A 23,433-nucleotide genomic window follows, 5' to 3' on the forward strand; every position below is an offset into this window, starting at 1 on the left:
GTTTCTCAAGCTAACTATCTTATCTTCTTACATTTTTCTTTCCACATTTGAGCACTTTCAGAGCTGCATTCCACCATCCAAAATGTTTCTCTGCCTCCCCCCCCCCCAGCCCCGAGTCTGTGGTCAAATCCGGGCACGCTATTAATTCTGTCACGAAGGCCCCCTTCAATGGCTACGTCACGGGGCAGTCACTTTGTATATAACAGCGTGCAGGATGCTTTCTCCATTGAAAGGGGCCTCGTGAGTGTACTGTGTGATCACGTGCGCGGATTCGCGCACTGTAACTCCAAAAAGCAACCCCTGAACACTGCCCTCTAGTGGTGATAATGACAACCTCTGTTCTCGGATGCAAAGCTTCCCTCACTTTAACAAAAAATTCAGATTTGTTTAGAAACCAGTTAAATTTGACTAGCTATTTAGGTTCAACTTAGTGCAACTGAAAATCAGTCAATCTGACTAGATTTTTCCAGTCAGTTTTGAAAAAAGTAATGTGCAAATGACTAAACTTGGAGTCAAATTCAACTACTTTTTCTAGTCATAGTTTGAAACTCTGCATGTTTAACTAAGGTCCTAATCAACTTTCAATAATTAAGAATCTAGTCAATGTTTTGACTGCATTTTTTTGTGCTACCGAGTGGTTCATGCGTAAATTTGCATGTCAGGACATGTCGGACGTTCTCCAGGATTTGGCTCCGTGGATAACGCGAACGGGTAATAGATCATTATCATGATGCAGCCATTTGATTTTTTTTCCCATTCAAATCAATGTAACCACAGCGAGGCTGGAGGGAAATATAGTCTGGTTCCTTTTTGCACAAACACATTATCATTCAGTACTGAAATTGGATACAGGGAACATGACTAAAATGGTGGAAGCGTGATATAGGGCTATACTCAAGACTAGTTCAAACTGGGCGATCATGCACTATATCGGACAATAGATGGCGCTTTTCAGGGCGGCGCGCGAAATTCCAAAAAGGGCACTCGCAAAACGCCCCTGGTAAAAAAAAGACCACTTTTTTTGGGGGGGGGGGATGGTACACACTGATGAAAAAAAAATGGCACTTGAGTGGAACAGGGTAGTCTTTACCCAAAAAAATCGGAGGGGTAAATATCCCCTTTACACCCTTGGAAGTCTTAACAGAAAAATTAGGAGAGGGGTGTTAAATACCCCCTTCTCCCCCACCCCATGGCTATGCCTTAGAAAGATGTCCCTCTCTGATAAGAGTTGCCGCAGTAAGTATAAGATTGGAGCAGACCAGTGAGAAAATTGGTTTTCCAAGTATTCAGTAACTTAACCCTCCCTCATTTCCTTGTCTGTTTCTTAAATCTTTATCCTACATCAATCTTTCTTTTAAACTTCACGAATTAGATATTGTTGAAGGGCCGAGATGAGAACCTCATTGAGACAGCAGAAGTAGTCACTCCCCGAAGACGGTAATGACACTAGTGGGGGGGGGGGGGATTTCGTCTCGTTTTTCACAAGTTAGTGCGACTTCTTCCCCCAATCTAGAGGCTGTTAAATTTTATTTTAGTCAACACAGAAAAGTGCTGTTTTGCATTAGCGCACCTGCTGTACATGTTCACTTGTTATCGTTCGGCAAGACCCTAATCCCTCATTCCAAGACACAGTTATTTCTTAAACACTCCACTCTCACGCATATTGCTTTGCTACTTAATTTATTGAAGTCGTTCAGTAAATGTGCAATTTGAAAGTTGAAATAAAAGTGGGAGATAACCTGAACCAATGAAAGAATAACGGTATAGTAAGATACGAGTCTACATTGATGTTTTTATCTAAATAGAAATCATTGCACAGTGTCTTAAGATTTTACTTTTAAAGATCAACTTTGTAGAGTAAAACCCGATCTATTCTAGGAGCAAAAATAGATTAGATTGACACAAAACATGTTTTGATGATGCATAACAAGTTCGTGATCGTATAAGTAAGTGATTGTATCACGGCTGATTTTGTAATCGTATTTCAAACTTCCTATAGTTATCGACAGGTTCATTGCAAGAATAATAGTTCTACCTTCAGGTACCTATTCGGGCTGAAGTTTGTTATAACGCCGAAACTTTACCACCAGATATGCGTACTTTATGACGAAGGTCTACTTAAACCAATATTAATTGTAATATTTGCAGCTTGCTCTGCCACTTTTTTCCTCTCAAGTATTGGACAAAATGCTTTTTTATGACTTTTTGTAAAACCGCAGTAATTTGGTTGGGGTCGTCAAACTAGCTTTTGCTATATACGTGACTATAGTTTCTTAAATTGGTTCGAACAGCCTTCAAACTGAAGTTGATTTTCACTGAGAAATTACGACTTTCTTATTTTAAAAGATAAATGATATAATCGATAAAATAGAAAATAAAAAGCCGTCTGTCCTCGTGGAGAAATTGCAGTGTTGTTTTTAACGCTTTTCCCAAAAGTCTTCATAGCAGTATCATATCATTTGAGGAATAATATTTGGAAAAAAGGCAGTTACAAGATGGAGGTGCGTTCTCGAACCAGCAAGCAACGTCCCTCCTTCTTATTCTGCCATTACATTTACGTCATGCGTTCTTCAGGAACTTGTCCGATTTTTTCCCCGATGTTTTTCTTTTCTTTCAAAACGTCTATATTGTTTGAATATTGTTTGAATCAACTAATGGATTATCAGAAACAATGTGTGATATGCACGTTAGACAACCGGCTATAAGAACATACCACCATTAAACTTCAAAAGAAAAAAAAACAAAATTATTGAAAGACGAAAGAATACATCAAGATAAAAGGAACGACTTCGCTACTAATCTATATTAACTTAACCGGACACAAATGTCTAGCAATATTCCACGATTTCCTCCCAGTAGCATCCCTCGTGGCAACATTACTCATGGATATTGTCGGTATAGTTACGCTTGCCATCTGTAAGAAAAAGAAGACAACACTTAAATTCAATCGTAGATTATCAGGAACAATTTGTCTACATGTACACTGGACTCCGAACCAAACTTGTGACTTATGTACTCTGACTCGTAATGGACTCGACTTACAACACTGGTTTCGAAAGAAAGGTCTAGACAATATTTATGTACCCTTTCTTCTAGGCATAATTGACAACCTACCTGATGTGTGTTCATTTCCTTAGTGGTGGCCGCAGTGGCAGTTGTGGTCGTTTCCCCACCATCCCCGGGAAACGCGGCTCTTCCTTTGTACGAAACACATTGGGAGGTCTCAGTTAAAAGCAGTCACGGACATGTGGGGCCAATCTAGGCCTTCGAGAGGCAATTCAGAGGGAATGCCTTTTGGGCGACAATCCACAAGTCCTACGGATGACAACCACCCAAGACGAGTTTCCTTGAGATTTACTTCGCAACTTGGCGAAATCCAGCAACATAAGTTCAGTGGTTTCCCATGGTGTTCAGTGTTTCTCAGGAACAGTGTGCAACATTCGGTTAGTCTATTTCAACCAGACCTTTTGAACGATCCAAAAATTTCCGTGGATTTCAGGCCGAAGTGCCCCTTTAAGTTAGCCAGTGAGCTATGTAATTTTCTTAATGGGGAAGTGTTAGCGGAAATATATGCGCTGAGCATAATCGTGGTAAGCAGAGAAAATAGTTGTTTTTTAATAAGCAATATCAGGTAACCAACCAATATATACTGCTAATAATGGTGACTGGTTGACAGCTATTTTCTGCTTAGTAAGTAAATTTGGTAAGCACAATTTTCTGCTCATCAAATCATAAACGTTTTGATTACAAAATAATGATGAAATTAGCTTACTTGATCTTCATTGAAGCTGGCATGGGCTCAGCGTCATCTGAATGTCAGAATGCAAAAACCAAGAAACAAACGGTCACAAATAAAAAAAAAAAGGATATAATATATTACACTATAATTATGCACTATGTGACCTGTGTCGTCATATACTAACGGTCAACCCAAACATTAATGATCATCTTTTGTATGCTATGTTGCTCTTGTTATTATTGACCATTTAGGTACCAAGGCCATTCTCAACACTTTCGCTTCGTAGCCACAATAAACGATTAAGAGGTAGGCTGGGCCTATAAAGGGTGACCCTAAATAAATGCAACCCTGAAACAGTTGCTTTCCCCCCCCCCCAAAAAAAAAACCCCGTGATCGGTGAACTTGTACGTTTTGGATATCATTTTTTTTTTTACAACATTAGTTTCGAAAGATGGATCTAGACATGTTATGCACTTTTTTCTTCTTTGCCTATCATTAAGACAAATACCTGAGTTGTCTTCATCTCGCTCGACGTGATGGTGGCAGACGCAACTGTGTCCGCCCCAGAATCGTGTGGAGACGCCGTTCTTCCTCCTATACGAAACACATTCGGAGGTCTCAGTTAATAGCAGTTACGGACATGTGGGACTAATCTATAGGCCTACTAGACACAAATTGTTTTGGTCGGCGGGAAGATCTTAAGTCAATCCCTGAGATGTTGGAGTTTGGGCGACAATCCACAAGTCCTACGGATGACAACCATCCAAGACTCATTCCCTCGAAAGTTACTTCGCAACTTGGCGCAATTAATCCAGCACCATATAAGTTCAGTGGCGTCCCCGGAGCGTTCGGTGCGAAAATGGATGCATCCGCAATCAGTAAGTTGTGTTGAAGTACGAGAACAATACATGTGTTGGTTCATTAAAATGAACGCAGCGTACAGGGTGAGTCAAAAACAGCGAAACCCAAATGTCGGGACTATTGTTTTAGTTAAGTTCTGCATGTAGCACTTTGAAAATCTAGGTATGAAAGCTCAATTCATAACCTTTCTTTTAGTATAAGAATCATTCAAATCACTTATGTACTTTTCAAGTTACGGGGTTTTAAACACAACCACCGTTTTAAAGTTCTGTCCACGGACATTCACGCACATCCCTGTGAGATTTGTTTTCGTTTTGCTGAAAGAACACTTACCTTTTTGTGATCTGAGGACAGAACTTTAAAACGGTGGTTATGTTTAAAATTCCGTAACTACAAAAGTACAGAAGTGGTTTGAATGATTCTTGTACTAAAAGAAAGCTTATGAATTGGGCTTTCATATCCTAGATTTTGAAAGGCTACATGCAGAACTTCACTAAAGCAATGGTTATGACATTTGGGTTTCACTTTTTTGGCTCACCCTGTAGTTATAATGTACGTGCTGATCGAAAAGTCTGCCAACCGTGAAAATTACTCAAATATAATTGCTGGTTTTTTTTCTCAATCGCTCTATATTTTTCTAGCAATATAAATTAATTCACATTGAACGAAAGATTCGAACATTCCCAAAATCAGCCCGTGTTCAGTTACAGAATAATGATTACTCATTCAAACCGTTCTAGTATTATTATTAGCAGAAAAAACCCGAAAACAAAACAGCCGTTTCCGCAAGACGAAAATTGTGTGGACTAAAGGCAACCCAGAAGATTTCAGGCCGTAATACTCCCTTTAAAACTATGTAATTTATGCTTAGTGGGCAAGTGATATCAGAACTATGTGCTGAGCATAATCGTGGTCAGCAGAGAAAATACGTGCTCAGCAATATCAGGTAACCAACCAAAATGCCATGGGATTTATACTGCAGTGACTGGTTGCCAGCTATTTTCTGCTTAGTAGGAAAATTTGCTAAGCGTTATTCTCCTCTCAGCAGGTTTTGATTAAAAGAAAAAAAATTGATGAAATTAGCTTACATGTTTTCCAACACTCCATCTAGCTCATTGCTGTCAATCGCTTGCATTAAGGCCTCCAATGCCTTGGTGTCATCTGAATGTCAGAATGCAAACATCGGAAAAAATGAATGGTCACAAATAAGAAAGGATGTTACACTCTATGGACCATGTGACCTATGACGTCATGCTAACGGAACCCAACGTTTAATCATCATTTGCATGTTTATTTTGCTTAAATTAACCCTTTAATAACCAGGCCATTCTCAACATTTTCACTTCGTGACCACGGCAAGTTTGACAAGCTTTATCGTATAGTGCCCTTACATACATGGACTGCATCATGTCAGTATTACTATAAGGGTCATTAAACGAATTTGAAAATGACAGATATATGCAAGTGTTCTTTCCTCTAAGCTGTAGGAAATTAGGGAATACTTGATACTGTTTTTATTTGGCTTTGACAATTTTATGGTGTTTACATTTTTGTTTGTGTTGTTTTCTTTTCCCAATAATGATTTCTTAGCTGTTGTTTACTTCATTGTTTTTGATATCAACGTTTGAGCAATCTTAAAGCTAGACGTTTGAGCAACTTTGGCGCGACGATGTTCAAAGGGATATACGGTTGTGTCACCACTTTTTCATATTGAAGTACAGAAGAGAACAGTTTGCTGAAAGCAGCACGTGATCTCAACATCCAATTTGTAGCATCACGTGACCACAACGTCCATTTAGTAAACAAATGTAACATGGTCTGCACATACACAAGATGATTAGATGCGAATATTTTCAGTAAAAAGACCTGCAGCCAGTTTCACTCAACGCAACTTACGCCTTGTACACTCAAGGAAAAAAGAAACGCACCACTGACTTTTTTAAAGTTTTGAACATGCTTTCCAAGAATCCAGAAATTAGTATCAGGAGGCGCGCAACATAAACAAAATGACAAAGAAATATGGGAAGAAAAAGAGCCTTTTTAAATATTAGCGTGATAGTATTTTTCTCTCGCGCAGTGCTACAGGCGCATAATGTTGCATTAGAATATAAATGAAAGTCTGTTTCATATTTTTTTTCAAACAGTATTTTCCCCCCAAAAAACCTCTTTTTAACGAACTTTGAATTTGTATGTTTTGTATTAACCACAGAAACTATACTTAATTTATTTATTTATTTTAAATATTTAGACATAAACATATAAAAACAATAATGGTTGCACAGGGGCTAGCTGTCTAGGAAATATACCAACGTTAAAAACTGTCATCCAATGATGTGTATAACCAGACCCCTGACAACAATAAATAAAAGTAAATATAACAAACATTAAAATAGAAAAGAACTCAAATACAAAACCACATACACGAGAATAACAAGAAAACATGTACATCAAAAAAACATGATATTAAAAAGTCAAGAAAAAAATGAAAAAAGTTAAAAATGAACCAGCTAACTTTAAGCACAAAAAAGAAGTTATTAACACAATTTTAAAGGATACCAAAAATATATAACAAGTGAGAAAAAAATTAAGACACAGGGCATCACGACGGAACAAAACGAACGAGGGATATGTAAATGGCAACACAAGACACAAGACAAGACATAAATGAGACAAAAGAAAGGGTGTGACAAGACGAGTAAAACGATAGGATCAAACAATACAAAACAAAACAAAACAAAACAAAACCAAATAAAACCAAATTACACGAGACAAAAAGGGACAAAAGAAAAAACAAGACCAGACAAAACGACACAATTGAAAACGATATTCATATTAGGGTGTCTGCATCTATCCGTTTTGAGCGAGAGCCAAGTTATTGTCTGGCAGCCAATAATTCGAATTTTGTGAAGAAACAACTAAGGCCCAACAAAAAGTCTCCGGTTTCTGATCTGGAGCTTGCCCAAAAGTGGTGCGGCGACGCGGGTTTTTTTTTTTACCTGCAAATGATGCCCAAATGATGACTGCAAATGGTGCCCAACTAAATTAAGTGCAAAATGTATAGGAGCCCAGAGAGGCCTCATAAAAATTATACTCGATCGTAACCCCATCTTAAAAAAACACGTTAAAACTGTGCAGCAGCAGGATTCCAGTCAAACCAGTGAGTTTGGCGGTTTTGAGACACCATCTTACGTTGAAAAAAAATCTTTTTAATTTTGGCGACGCGCATGGCTACGGCGACGCGCGCGCAGACCAGAAACCGGAATCTTTTTTTGGCCTAAACGTCGGTGGATATTTTCGTTCGATGTCTCATTCAAAAGTGAACAACTTTTATATTGCCAGGAAAATAGCAATTGAAAAAGAAATCTATTTGTCGAGCTGAAACTAGAACGTTTCGCGAAGAACGCATGTTTAAAAGAACACAACCATTTTTGGGGGGTTATTATGACCACTGAGTCAGAACTAACGTAAAAGTTCATGTTTCTTCGCGAGCTTGCTCCTTCCAAGAGATTCTGTGGTACGCTAACAGTCTGAACGAATATGTATAAGAATGAAATAGTGAATCTCCGTTCACATATAATAAATCATCAGACAAGGTTCGAACTCCGAACGGTGATCAAAATAGTTCACATTATAAGTTTACCAAAAATGGTACACGAGAGAACCATTCCCGCAGTCTTGTGCACAAGGCACCCATAACCACATTTGAAGATACTTCCCATCCTAAAATTATGGGAAAACATTAAATCATCTCCTTAAAGCTCAGTATTTACCTAATAAAATAGTTTACTACAAAGTGTCTCCTAAACTATACCATTCAATATAACTCTAATAACTGAATTGTCATTGATACGTGTTATAGAGTGTGACTACAATCATTTAGTTGAAAAATAAGTTTTCTTCCTTTTCGAATTGGCTTCGAATAACACCATGGACATCGCCTGGGTGCCTTTTGATTATCAAGAAACAACCCTCTACATACCAATCCGTTTTTATTATTTAAATTTTTTCTGAGTGCGTGTCGTGTCAGCGTCAAAGAATAAAAATACTCACCTTCGATAGCTGCAGCAGCACAAGCCCCAATCAGAAGAAGCAGGATGAAGCACTTCATGGTGATATTGGCAGAGAGAAGCTCAACTATTAACCTTCTTGGTAGAAACTATACCACGCACACAAGGGCCGATAGTAGCAACGTCACGCCAGCTCCGGTTTGGCACACCAGGGAAATCGGCGTGCTTATATGCTTTTTCTAGCCCATGCTGCCCGTGGGTGGGCGATGTGAAGGACTGTTATACATCACGCGACGACAAATATTAGTAAGACTCAGCTAGTTTGTCAACTTTTGAGATGTTGTTGAGGAGGCCTACACCCGCATTTTTGATAATTATTTTACAAAACGGGAAAATTATTTCGCCGTTTTCATACTACATGTAGTAGTTAAGATCAGGTAATTAATCGTGGTTGAATGATTACAATCCTGTAACAAACGTAATTTCACAATTTAGAATTTAATTGGCGCATAAACACTTAAACATGAATTAGGCGCCATATTCTAAGCCAAGAACTAAATTAAAATCCGTTGATGCTTTTAGTTTTTACTGCTGCTTGTTTTTTCTACCACTTGTGAGCTGACTTTCGTGAGAGTAATTTCCGCCCTGTACTTTGAGATAATGGATTTTATTTTAGGAATACAACAAAATATATGCTAAATTTGGATGACGTCAGCCTGGACAATGCTGGAATCGCTTTCGATCGACGTTTTTCCTGCTCCTTGGATTTTTTCCAATGAGGCCAATTCTGCAGCGTATCCAGCGTTTGACTATACCTCTAGGGCGACATTCAACTATTTGTCTTAGAATTGAAGACACTTACAAAGTTTCCCTTTGCAGCTGAAGTCTATAAAAGGCCGATAGTTAGCTCTAGTTCGCAACCATACGGCTACATCACTACGACGGTCACTAAAGCACGTTTTGTAGCCCAATTGGGCGTAATATCCCTTTTAAAAGTTAAGATTAAGGCCTTCTTGCGGAGCCAAATCCTTCATTGGTAGGCCCAGATTAGTCCCACCTGTCCATGCTATTAACTGAGACCTCCACATGTGTCCAATTTGACTTGAAAACAAGTCGGTAATTGGTTGCGGGTTTAGTTCGCCCGCACGCAACGCATACCGCATACAGCATTTTAGCATGTAGCGTGCGGTCATGTCACTAACATGCGGGGACGGTCGGTGCAATACGGTGAGATACCAATTACCTAGACATGTCGAGGCCAGCGCCAGCAAACGATAATAATTATACGATATACAACGCTGTGCTAGTAAATGTCGGGGCGACAGACAAAAAAATGACTGCATAGTGACTTGTCCTCAAGTCTATTGCCCAATGAACTACCCAATGTACTATTAAACGACTGACGTGAACTTTAATTGATCACTGCACGCGAACGACCTTCGCAAACTGACATGAAGTGCCAAATGAGGTTTTCCCCTACCGTTTATATTCAGACATCATTTTCGATTTGTTGAAGTGGTCCTTTTTATTGTTTTGCTGGTATAATTTGTGTCGAGAACACGCCCCTGGCGACTGCCTGACGGGCGCTGATAATTGCATGTGATATTCAAGAGAAACCTAACAACAAAAACATTAGTCTGATTACCAGACCAAAAGATTTTGACTACTTTGGCAAATCTTGTCCATGTAGTCAGAATCTTTAGCAATTGCAATTCATGTATGAGCTCCGTGCGCTACCAAAAGAGGGCACCCTTTTACCTAACAACGACGCCCCATGGGCAGCACATTTCACTGGTTGACGCGCAGTGGCCGCGCTTCGCGGCAAATGAATTGCAGTCAGGTAAGATGGCGTCAGTCGGTCACCCCCAACTGTACTTTCTTTGCCGGTGAGGGGGGTACTTGTGAACGGAGCGGACAGATACCAGGCAAAATATCGTGCGATTGTATTAGTTAACACCAGCATAGCTGATTACTGCGTAGTATGTGCACTCTTTACGGCATTCTTTTTTTCCGCAGGTTCATTTTGGATCCCCAGAACTGGGGAATCAGTAATTGATCACATGCATGACTGTAATTATCTGTAGATAGTCTCGAACCTCCGTGAGCATGGAAACAGAAAAGGCTTTAAAAAAGAAACTTGCAACAAAGTGACCATAGCTATTAGTTTATTCCGGTGTGTGAACATTGCACTGGAGCCAGTGGCGTGCATCTGGGGTTTAGCGTGGTGGTGGCGGGGCGCACTGGATGGCGGAATGCAGCACTGAAAGTGCTCTTACATGGAACAAGAAATAAAGGGAAACCTAAAGATGTGATGACAATGTGCTGATTATTGGGGTCATGGTGCAGTGGTGATGAAATATTAAACAGTGAAAGGAAGAGGCGATGAAGGGTGGGACAGGGTGTAGTTGGTTTGGAAAGGAAATTTAAGGACAAATGTAGAACCAGATATGGAGGATACAGGGTGAAAAGAAAGACAGGCCACTCCAAAATACCAGCACATTCTATCCAATTACAATCGGACGGCACTAGAAACATTTCCTGGTGTAATTTGTGTCCACATATGAAAATATATTTTAGTGTTAGAAAAAAAGTCTGATTATTCAGTTATTCATTTACTTTGTGAGTTTGATGGATCGAGCTGTTTAAACATTTCTGTCCACTTTCGGGTTATTTGATCCACGTCAGAATAAACAAGCAAGACATGAATTTGGTAAACCCCGGAAATAAAGAAAAATAATTACCATTGTTATGTTTCATCTCTGAAACAATTTCTAATTTCAACAAAAGTAAACATTTGGACTAACATCAGGTAACTCCTTTTTCCGCCCTGAGGTAGAATTGCAGGTAGTGCCCATCACATCCACAAACATGTCCCAGCAAATCACGCGTTTTTTTGGTCGCAAAGTTTCCCTTTGCAGCTGAAGTCTATAAAAGGCCGATAGTTAGCTCTAGTTCGCAACCATACGGCTACATCACTACGACGGTCACTAAAGCACGTTTTGTAGCCCAATTGGGCGTAATATCCCTTTTAAAAGTTAAGATTAAGGCCTTCTTGCGGAGCCAAATCCTTCATTGGTAGGCCCAGATTAGTCCCACCTGTCCATGCTATTAACTGAGACCTCCACATGTGTCCAATTTGACTTGAAAACAAGTCGGTAATTGGTTGCGGGTTTAGTTCGCCCGCACGCAACGCATACCGCATACAGCATTTTAGCATGTAGCGTGCGGTCATGTCACTAACATGCGGGGACGGTCGGTGCAATACGGTGAGATACCAATTACCTAGACATGTCGAGGCCAGCGCCAGCAAACGATAATAATTATACGATATACAACGCTGTGCTAGTAAATGTCGGGGCGACAGACAAAAAAATGACTGCATAGTGACTTGTCCTCAAGTCTATTGCCCAATGAACTACCCAATGTACTATTAAACGACTGACGTGAACTTTAATTGATCACTGCACGCGAACGACCTTCGCAAACTGACATGAAGTGCCAAATGAGGTTTTCCCCTACCGTTTATATTCAGACATCATTTTCGATTTGTTGAAGTGGTCCTTTTTATTGTTTTGCTGGTATAATTTGTGTCGAGAACACGCCCCTGGCGACTGCCTGACGGGCGCTGATAATTGCATGTGATATTCAAGAGAAACCTAACAACAAAAACATTAGTCTGATTACCAGACCAAAAGATTTTGACTACTTTGGCAAATCTTGTCCATGTAGTCAGAATCTTTAGCAATTGCAATTCATGTATGAGCTCCGTGCGCTACCAAAAGAGGGCACCCTTTTACCTAACAACGACGCCCCATGGGCAGCACATTTCACTGGTTGACGCGCAGTGGCCGCGCTTCGCGGCAAATGAATTGCAGTCAGGTAAGATGGCGTCAGTCGGTCACCCCCAACTGTACTTTCTTTGCCGGTGAGGGGGGTACTTGTGAACGGAGCGGACAGATACCAGGCAAAATATCGTGCGATTGTATTAGTTAACACCAGCATAGCTGATTACTGCGTAGTATGTGCACTCTTTACGGCATTCTTTTTTTCCGCAGGTTCATTTTGGATCCCCAGAACTGGGGAATCAGTAATTGATCACATGCATGACTGTAATTATCTGTAGATAGTCTCGAACCTCCGTGAGCATGGAAACAGAAAAGGCTTTAAAAAAGAAACTTGCAACAAAGTGACCATAGCTATTAGTTTATTCCGGTGTGTGAACATTGCACTGGAGCCAGTGGCGTGCATCTGGGGTTTAGCGTGGTGGTGGCGGGGCGCACTGGATGGCGGAATGCAGCACTGAAAGTGCTCTTACATGGAACAAGAAATAAAGGGAAACCTAAAGATGTGATGACAATGTGCTGATTATTGGGGTCATGGTGCAGTGGTGATGAAATATTAAACAGTGAAAGGAAGAGGCGATGAAGGGTGGGACAGGGTGTAGTTGGTTTGGAAAGGAAATTTAAGGACAAATGTAGAACCAGATATGGAGGATACAGGGTGAAAAGAAAGACAGGCCACTCCAAAATACCAGCACATTCTATCCAATTACAATCGGACGGCACTAGAAACATTTCCTGGTGTAATTTGTGTCCACATATGAAAATATATTTTAGTGTTAGAAAAAAAGTCTGATTATTCAGTTATTCATTTACTTTGTGAGTTTGATGGATCGAGCTGTTTAAACATTTCTGTCCACTTTCGGGTTATTTGATCCACGTCAGAATAAACAAGCAAGACATGAATTTGGTAAACCCCGGAAATAAAGAAAAATAATTACCATTGTTATGTTTCATCTCTGAAACAATTTCTAATTTCAACAAAAGTAAACATTTGGACTAACATCAGGTAACTCCTTTTTCCGCCCTGAGGTAGAATTGCAGGTAGTGCCCATCACATCCACAAACATGTCCCAGCAAATCACGCGTTTTTTTGGTCGCAAAGTTTCCCTTTGCAGCTGAAGTCTATAAAAGGCCGATAGTTAGCTCTAGTTCGCAACCATACGGCTACATCACTACGACGGTCACTAAAGCACGTTTTGTAGCCCAATTGGCCGTAATATCCCTTTTAAAAGTTAAGATTAAGGCCTTCTTGCGGAGCCAAATCCTTCATTGGTAGGCCCAGATTAGTCCCACCTGTCCATGCTATTAACTGAGACCTCCACATGTGTTTCGTACACAGGAAGAACCGCATCCAATGGGGCTTTCCGCACGTCCACGTACACCCGCCCCACATCGCCTGGGGTTTACCCCACGTCCACTTACACCTGCCTCACAAACGAGATGAAAGCAACGTGAAATCAGGTTATTTGTTTTAATGATAGACCATGTTTATGTCTAGACCCTTATTTCGAAACCAGTGTTGTTTCTAGTCAAGTCCATTACGAGTCAGAGTACATGTACATGAGTAAATCCATATCCCTAAACACTGCCCTCTAGTGGTGACTGGTGAAAATGGATGCATACAATCTCTGTTCTCTGGTGTGAAGCTTCCCATTATTCCAAATCCCTGAACACTGCCCTCTATTGGTGATAATTGGATGTATACAATCTCTGTTCTCGGGTGTGAAGCTATTTCCCATTAGTTTGCGCTAGCCTACCGAGTGGTTCTTGGGCTCAAAGTCACCCTCCCCTTGTGCCCCGCCCACACCCAATTAGGAAAGGTGAACATGAGATTTGCATATTTAAAAAAGTCATTGAGTGCCACCCCTCTCCATGAATTAAGGACCTCTAAGTTCCCCTCCCCTTCGAATTGGACCCCCCGTTACAGCCACTGGGGCTGGATGAAAGCACTGTGCGAAATGTTAGCACCGAAGCGCACAGACTATAATGCTCTAGAGATGTCCCGTTCTGATTAGAGTTGCCATAAAGTGAGCGTTACATTGGATAATGGGCCAGACCAGTGGGACAATTGGTTTTCCAAGTATTCAGTAACAGAATCCTCCCTCATTTTCCTTGTCCGTTTCTTAAATCTTAATTCGACTTCAATATTTCTTTTAAACTTCTCGAATTAGATAGTTTGGAAGGCCGAGATGACAAGCGCAGTCAGGCGGTAATGACACTGATTTAGTTAGTGCTACTTCTTCACCAAATCTAGAGGCTGTTAAATTTCATTCTAGTCAAACCAGAAAAGTGTTGTTTTCATTCTATATTACTATATTAACACACCTGCTGTACATGTTCACTTGTCATCGTTCGGCAAGACCCTAATCCCTCATTCCAAGACACTGTTATTTCTGAAACACTCCACTCTCACAAAGATTGCTTTGCTACTTAATTTAATGAAGTCGTTCAGTAAATGTGTAATTTGAAAAGTTGAAATAAAAGTTAGAGATAACCTGAAGCAATGAAAGAATTACGGTAGTAAGATACGAGTCTACATTGATGTATCTGTCTGTAAATAGAAATCGTTGCACAGTGTCTTAAGATTTTACTTTTAAAGATCAACTTTGTAGAGTAAAACCCGATTTATTCTAGGTCTTTAAAGCAAAAATAGATTACATTGAAAGTTTTGTTGAAGTATAACAAGTTCGTGATCGTATAAGTAAGCGACTGTATCACAGCTGATTTTGTAAAAGTTTCTTGCTAAAAGTGACTAATCGACAGATTTATTACAAAAGGTCTACCTGCCGGTAACTATTCGGACCGAAGTTTGTTATAACGCCGAAACTTTACCAACCGATATGGGTACTTTATGACGAAGGTCTACTTAAGCCAAAATTAATTGTAATATTTGCAGCTAGGGCTCTGCCATTTTCTTCCTTTCGTGTATTGGACAAAATGCTTATGAATAACTTTATGTAAAACCGCAGTTGCAGCGGGTCGTCGAACTAGCTTTTGCTACTAAAGTTTCTTAAAATGGTTCGTACAGTCTTCAAACTGAAGTTGATTTCACAGAGTAATTACGACTCTCTTATATTAAAATATATACGTGAACAAATTAATCAAGAAGAAAAAAATAAAAGCCGTCTGTCCTCGTGAAAAAAATTGCAGTGTGGTTTTTAACGCTTTTCCCAAAAGTCTTCATATCAGTTTTATATTACTTGAGGAATATTATTTGAAAAAAGGCAGTTACAAAATGGAGGTGCGTGCTCGAACCAGCAAGCAACGTCCCTCCTTGTTATTCTGCAATTACGTTTACGTTATGCGTTACTCAGGAACTTGTCTGGGTTTTTTGCTGTTGTTTTTTCCCTTCAAAATCTACCAACGTGGTAAGTTATTGTTTGAATATGTTTGAATCAAATATTGAGTATCAGAAACAATGTGTCATATGCACGTTGGACAACAGGCTTCAAAGAAATAACAAACAAAAACACCACCTTTTAACCTCAGGAGAAAACAATAAGCAAAATTGCTGAAAGACGAAAAAATATATCATATCAAGATAAAAGGAACGACTTCGCTACTAATTCTACGTTAACTTAGCCGGGCACCATGCCCGTTCAGGCCGTGTATCTTGCCGTGTTCTCTAGCAGTACTCCAAGATTTCCTCCCAGAAGCATCCCTCGTGGCAACATTCCTCATGGATGATGTTGGCCTTACGCTTGCTAGGACTTGCCAGGAAGGTATTAGCGTCATCCTCGGTCAGAAACGCATCTGTAAAGCAAAAAGACACCACAATATTTGTTTCAGTCGTTGATTATTAGGAACAATAATGATTGAGCTACATGACTTGCGTACTTGTGACCATGGAGGAAGGAATATATTGCATATTCCTTCCTCCATGTTGTGACTAGACTCATGACCGAACTTGTGATTTACTCCTGTACTCTGACTCGTAATGGACTCGACTAGAAACAACACTGGTTTCGAAAGAGGGAGCTAGACATGTTATGTGTTTTTTTACCTGAATTGTCTTCATCCTCTCGTTTGTGGTGGTGGTGTCTTCCAGGGGGGTGACAGACGTAGTGCTTCCTGGCGGCAAGTGTACTTGAACTGCATACCCACATTTGTGGGCCAGTCCAGGCCCTTTATAAAACAAAACAAAAACATTCGGAGGTCTCAGTTTAATAGCAGTTATGGACATATGTGGGACTAATCTATATAAGCCTATACTGAAGGCATTTGGCTATTTGTTTTGTCAGCGGGAAGGCCTTTTACAAAAACAAATTCATGAAAGATTGGTGGGGGGGGGGCGACAATCAACAAGTCTTGACCACCACCCAAGCCTCATTTCCTCGAGAGTTACACAACGCAGCTTGGCGAAGTCCAGCGATTAAAGGCAATATACAACATTTGCAAACATCGAAAAATACAACTACCAAGTTTTTACGAAATACCTTACTAGGATGTTGGTAAATGACAGTCAAAAGCATCCTATAAAATTATGGCACCTGGTGTGAAGTCATTTTCAAGAAAATTGTATTTTTGTATACATTTCCAACGGTAGTCGGCCGACCACCGTTGGAAAAACCTAACTATTTTTCAACTACTGCTCCAAATTTAATTTTTTTTCAGTCCAAATTTTGTTTGCTATTGGTTACATGTTCATGAACGGGTGCATGCCAGCTAGACTGGTTCCCTTACCTTACAATTTTCTGACAACTATAAATTGATCAATTTTATCTTTAGTGGAGTCAGGGAACCAGACTACTTAAACATTTTTTGTTTTTCTTGGTTTTCAAGCATTTTCGAAACACAAAACTTCAATCAATGTCAGTTAAACAATATTTAATCTATTATACTAACCCCTCAAATAGTTCAATTCTGAAAATTACAGCAAAAGCCAATGATGTACATTCCCTTTAAGTTAAGTTCAATGGTGTTCCTAAATCGCTCGGCGTGAAAATGGATATATCCGCAATATGACCAATACCTGCGTTGGTTCATTAAATGAAGGCAGTGCCATGCTAGTAATACTGTAGATCGAAAAGTCTGCCAAACTTGAATTTAATCAAACATAATTTCTTTTTTCAATGGCTCCATTTTTCTCTAGCAATACAAAAGTAATTCACTTTTAAACGAGAGATTCGGACGCCTTTAAATCGGCCCGTGTTCTCTTATGGAATAATAATTGATTTACAAACCCATTCTTGAAATTATTATTTTCGGCTCGGGACAAAACAAAAGTCCGTTTCCGCCAGACGGAAATTGTGTGGACTAAGGCAGAAAAGAATCCTCTTTCGCGGGTTTGCGGGCGCCGTGTTTATCAACTAATTTTTCTTTATAATAAGACATACGAAATGACAATTCATTCGGATAAAAAAAACCCGCATATTTCTCTTAAATTCTTAAGTTAGCTAGCGAGCTATTTGATTTATGCTTAATGGGCAAGTGATAGCGGAAACTATCGTGATTAGCAGCGCCAGGATGTTTTTCCAGAAGCAAATGTCATGGAGCTACTGAGCATGAAATAGTGGTAAGCAGAGAAAATACGTGCTTATAGCATTATCAGGTAACCAACCAAAATGGCATGGGATTTATACTGCTTGTGACTGGTTCTCATCTATTTTCTGCTTAGTAAGTAAATCTGCTAAGCATTGGGTTCCGCTCAGCAGATCATAAAAGTTTTGATTTTTTTTTAAAGGAAATGGAAATTTGCTTACACAGAGAATCCGCTCTTGGTCTCCATCTCTCCGTCCTCATTGCTGTCAATCTCTGAGTCTGCCAATGGCTTGGGGACATCTGAATAGATATGTCAGAATGCAAACATCCACAAATAAATGGTCACAAATAAATAGGGTGTTACACATGCAGTATCCGGTTCGTAAGTGCCTGCGTCATACACGCGCACGCACCACTGATAACTTGCGCCCATTGGCTAAACACGCCACGCCACTTCCAATGGTTCAAAATGATTTTCAATGCTACTCCGTGTGTGGTAGGCGTGGTTTAAGTTAAAATTACGTCACACCGGCCAACCGATCCCGTTAGCTCGGTGGTCGAGTGGTAAGACATCTGCACTAGAAAGCAGGAGGTCGTGGGTTCGAGTCCCACCCGAGTGATTTTTTCCAACTTTCACTCGGGAGGTAACACAGTGTTTAAACGTTGGTGAAGGGCAAAACCTAATTTGATTTATATCACCCCGGCGCAAAAAAATTCCATCTTATAATGCGTCACACTTACGAACCGGATATGGACCATGTGACCTGTGACGTCATAGCAACGGGCAACCCCAACATTTAAGCATCTTTGGCATGTTACGTTGCCCATATTACTGTTTATGTCACCACTTTTACACACTTCCAGAGGTACGCATGCGCAGTGCATGCAGAACAGAACAGTTTGCTGAAAGCCAACAACATCCAATTTGTAAACAAAATGTAACTTATACGATTTGAGGCTTTGCAGTGTAATTACGAACTCTGAGGAGTAACCAATGTAACCGCCATGTGTATATAGGATTTACGTAAAATGTAACATGGTCTGTACACAAGATGATTAGATAAAAACATTTTCAGAAAAAGGGCCTGCAGTCAGTTTCACTCAACGTAGCCTACGCCATGTGTATGTAGGATTTACGTAACAAGTCTTGCTGCACAACTTCCCATTTTTTGGTATATCCAGAAATTATTATTGTCAGGAAGCGCGCGCTTTAATTAAAAAAACAACGGTGACAGAAAAACAAATCAAAACAAAATGAACAAAGAAAGAACACAAAAAAAATAAACCTATTCATCACTAGCGTGTGAGTCGTTTTGTGTGTGTTAATTTGTGTTAAGTTGATATAATAAGTGTTAATTTGATATAGGTGCAATTATTGAATAACAGTGGTGATAATAATGTTGTATACATAACAAATTTACCAAAAATGGTATTGGGGAGACATTCCCATAGACTTGTGCACAGCGAAAACCAACAAAACAAAAACTGCTCTTACTCCACTTGAAAATGTTCCCCCTCCCCAGACTTTTTAATTACACTATTCTCGCCAGTATTTTGAGACGACAGAATTCGTTTTAGAAATGGTTGTTTAGGCATTAGGGAGATACTTAAATGTCTCCCTAATGACCAGTGTCTCCCTATGGGCATTTCTTTTCATATCTTTGGTTCTCCTTTCCGGACGACCGACCCGTTTTGAGCTCGCGACCCTAGAAAATAACAATTACTACCGCCGACCCTGCATGTCTGAAACCCCATTAACAAAAAAAATAACAAAAAAAAAAATATCATAAATGACTGTAAAATTCAGGCAATCAGGCTGTGTTATTTGAAAAGCTATTGAAAATGAATACTTTATTTTGACGCTAAGTACGTGGTATAGCAACCAGCAGAATCCCTGAAGATGAGAGGGTGTTGCCTCTCATCATAGGTGTCTATACAGGGTGAGAAAAAAAAACAAAATATCGGGACCATTGTTTTAGTGAAGTTCTGCATGTAGCACTTTCAAAATCTAGGATTTAAAAGCCCAATTCATAAGCTTTCTTTTAGTTTAAGAATCATTCAAATCACTTATGTTCTTTTAAAGTTACGGAGTTTTAAACACAACCACTGTTTTAAAGTTCTGTCCACGGATCACAAAAAAGGCGTGCGTTCTTTCATCAAAACGAAAACAATTCACACACATCCCTGTGTGATTTGTTTTCGTTTTGCCGAAAGAACACTGAACTTTTTTGTGATCCGTGGACAGAACCATAAAACTGTGGTTGTGTTTAAAATTCCGTAAATTAAAAAGTACATAAGTGATTTGAATGATTCTTTTACTAAAAGAAAGCTTATGAATTGAGCTTTTATATTCTGGATTTTGAAAGTGCTACATGCTGGACGTTACTAAAAAAAAAAAAAGTCCCGACATTTTGGTTTCGTTTTTTGACTCACCCTGTATAGTATACTTTTACTGGGCATGGCTGCCACTATAGCTAAACGTCAGTGAACTCGGAGCTGCTTGGTGCATATATTATAATGTCAGACAATATTACGTCTTGCCAAATAGGGCTTTATTATTTTATTCAGTGATATCAACTCATGAAAACTACAGTAAACAAAACTAGACTATAGATTGGGGCGGAGTAACGTTTTCGGCAGTTGCTAATTATGTTACCATTCAGCATTCCAGGCTCAAGAACCATTGAGTTTCAAACGTCAGTGAACTCGGAGCTGCTTGGTGCATATATTATAATGTCAGACAATATTACGTCTTGCCAAATAGGGCTTTATTATTTTATTCAGTGATATCAACTCATGAAAACTACAGTAAACAAAACTAGACTATAGATTGGGGCGGAGTAACGTTTTCGGCAGTTGCTAATTATGTTACCATTCAGCATTCCAGGCTCAAGAACCATTGAGTTTCAAGAACATAGGTCTGGGAGCTAGATAAGCCATTGTAAACAAAAACAAAAAAAATCCCAGATGTCCGCGCCCAACTATACGCACTTGCTGTCATTTCATTCAATCATCTTTATAGGTGGCACTGAACTTTTGTTGCTGCAGATTTTGTTTTTTGACCGACTGACAGACCGGCCGACCCTACTTAAGGGGCAAAAAAATATACAACCATAAAAGGAAGCCTAAATGTACAGTAATTTACTACAAAGTATCTCCCTCGGGTACCATCTAATTGTGTAACTCTAATAACTTAATTGTTACTGATAGGCCTATACGATATAATAATCTGTTTTAGGATAGTGACTACACTCGTTTAGTCAAATAAAAGGGTTTTCTTCCTTTGCGAATTATTGGCTAAGAATAAGACCATTGACATCGCCCGGGCGCATTCTTATCACAATCGTATATCAATCATTATTTTGTTTACCTTATCTATCATCATTGTGTCAGTCAAAACAAAAATAGAGACCCAGGATAAATATACCCACCTGCAATAACTGCTGCAGCACAGGCCCCAATCAGAAGAAGCAGGATGATGCGATTCATGCTGATGAGAAGCTCAACTATTCACCTTCTTGGTAGAAACTATACCACGCAAACAAAGGCCGATAGTATAGCAACGTCACGCCAGCTCCGGTTTGGCACACCAGGGAAATCGGCGTGCTTATATGCTTTTTCTAGCCCATGCTGCCCGTGGGTCGGGCGATATGAAGGACTGTTATACATCACGCGACGTCAATCATTGGTATGAAAATTAGTTGGCCAACTTTTGAAACGTTTTTGAAGAGACCTAGTACACCCGCATTTTTTCTCCAAGTGTAATTACATAAACCCCGTTTTGATAATTATTTTACAAAATGGGAAAATTATATTAACTGTTTTCATACTGGTAGCTAAGATCGGATGATCAACCGTTGTTGAACGGTTGTATTTACAATCCAATGAAAAACACATGCCTCGCACAGTTTGGACACTATGTGGTGAAACACTTGAACACGAATTAATGTTCCAAAACGCGACTGAAATGAAAATCGGTCGATGGCACGTTTCGTATAAACTAGTTTATTGAAAACCAACAAGTTTTTACTACTTTGGTACTACTGCTTTTTTCTCTACCACTTGTGAGTTGACGTCTGTGGGATTAATTTCCGCCTTGTACTCAGAGATAATGGATTTTTTATGCTTGCAAAAAAAACACCTAGAATCGCATTCAGTCGACGTTTTTTCAAAGAGGCCAATCCAGCAGCTTATCCAGCGTATGGTTGCGAGACCGCCCTTTTGGAAAACATGCAACGATTAGAATTGAGGTCACTTACGATACAAAAAATGGTGCATGTAACCCCTCCATATTTGCTAATTTACAACTAAAATCTTCTACGGATGTTTACACCATCTTCAAAGTAATATATTTAGCTTGAGAATACGGTTTGTTTCATTGAGATTGCTTTTGTAAATCCAAAGATATGTTTGAATAACGGCAAAGCCAAGAAACCCATTTTGTGCCACTTTCTGTGAAGCAGTTAAAATCAGTATTATAGTCCTAATCTAAAACGAATTCACTTTACTGTTAGTCATTTTGACATTTTTAAGCAGAGTGTGCAGTAATTATTTATCTTTAATTGAACTCTATCATTGAAGTTGTAAAGAAGTGAACCTGTCTGTACTATTAAATTGTTTCAACATAAGAACAAAATATTGTCGTGTGAATGGAATATTTGTCTTACACCCATAGGGATCGATAATCTTATCAAAAGAGCCATACTGGCATTGCCTGATCTTTGAAGCACTCGCTTCCTAAAAGTGGCACAGAATGGTGGGGGTGTGGCTTTGCGGTTATTCAAACGTATCTCTGGATTTACAAAAGCAATAAACAAACGGTATCCTCAAGCTAAATCTTTAACCTTGAAGATCGTGAAAATATTAACAGTAAATTCCGGTTGTAAATTGGCGAAAATGGCGGGGTTTACATGCACCATTATTTTCAGGACACCCTGTAGTACCCCGTTGCTTTATGAATTGATTTATAAAGCCGGAACAACAAAGGTTGAAACAAAGCTGTTGGAACGGGTTGTTCTGTTGTCCTTTTACTCTTGTCGAATTAGACTTGAAATTAAGTCGGTAACTGGCCAGGTTCAGTTCGCCCGCCATGCACCGTCTATACCGCATACATGACATACCCGTCCTATGGTATACGTGTAGCGTGCGGTCAAGGCAATAGCATGCGGGGACGGTTCGCGTTCTCAACCCTAATTTGCGCGTAGGTCGATATGTAACATATCGAGGCCAGCAAACGATGATAATATACGGATAAACAGCGCCGTGAAAGAAACTATCGGGGGCACCGACGGAAAAAATGACTGTCTAGTGAATTGTCCTCAAGTCTATTGTCCAATGAACTACCTGATGTCAAATTAAACGGGCATGAAGTGCCAAATTAGGTTTTCCCCTACCGTTTACCTCCATTCAGACATCATTTTTTCGATTTGTTGAAGTGGTCCGTTTTATTATTTTGCTGGTATAATTTGTGTTGAGAAGGCGTCCCTTTTGACTGACTGACAGG

General features: G+C 39.6%; 2 protein-coding genes across 3 annotated transcripts; both read right to left on the bottom strand.

Annotated features, from left to right (window-relative positions):
• Positions 1–1,659: 1,659 nt before the first annotated feature.
• LOC119734471 lies at positions 1,660–21,515 on the bottom strand. 2 transcript variants are annotated; one of them, XM_038207998.1, is made up of 7 exons: positions 21,445–21,515; positions 8,651–8,742; positions 5,689–5,761; positions 4,248–4,333; positions 3,773–3,809; positions 3,115–3,197; positions 1,660–2,914 (listed from the first exon to the last, which is right to left on the bottom strand). In XM_038207998.1, exons 2-6 carry the CDS (start codon positions 8,706–8,708, stop codon positions 3,134–3,136), a joined length of 318 nt encoding a protein of 105 aa, XP_038063926.1. In that variant the 5' UTR covers positions 8,709–8,742; positions 21,445–21,515; the 3' UTR covers positions 1,660–2,914; positions 3,115–3,133. The 2 variants fall into 2 exon arrangements, with proteins under 2 accessions (XP_038063926.1, XP_038063925.1); XM_038207997.1 differs by lacking the exon at positions 21,445–21,515 and having other exon boundaries at positions 8,651–8,866.
• On the bottom strand, positions 14,868–21,495 carry LOC119734470. Its single transcript, XM_038207996.1, has 4 exons — positions 21,362–21,495; positions 18,152–18,230; positions 16,453–16,574; positions 14,868–16,202 (listed from the first exon to the last, which is right to left on the bottom strand). Exons 1-4 carry the CDS (start codon positions 21,417–21,419, stop codon positions 16,075–16,077), a joined length of 387 nt encoding a protein of 128 aa, XP_038063924.1. The 5' UTR covers positions 21,420–21,495; the 3' UTR covers positions 14,868–16,074.
• Positions 21,516–23,433: the final 1,918 nt, after the last annotated feature.

This window comes from Patiria miniata, unplaced genomic scaffold (genome assembly GCF_015706575.1).
Source record: "Patiria miniata isolate m_02_andy unplaced genomic scaffold, ASM1570657v1 HiC_scaffold_27, whole genome shotgun sequence".
Lineage (NCBI taxonomy): Eukaryota > Metazoa > Echinodermata > Asteroidea > Valvatida > Asterinidae > Patiria > Patiria miniata.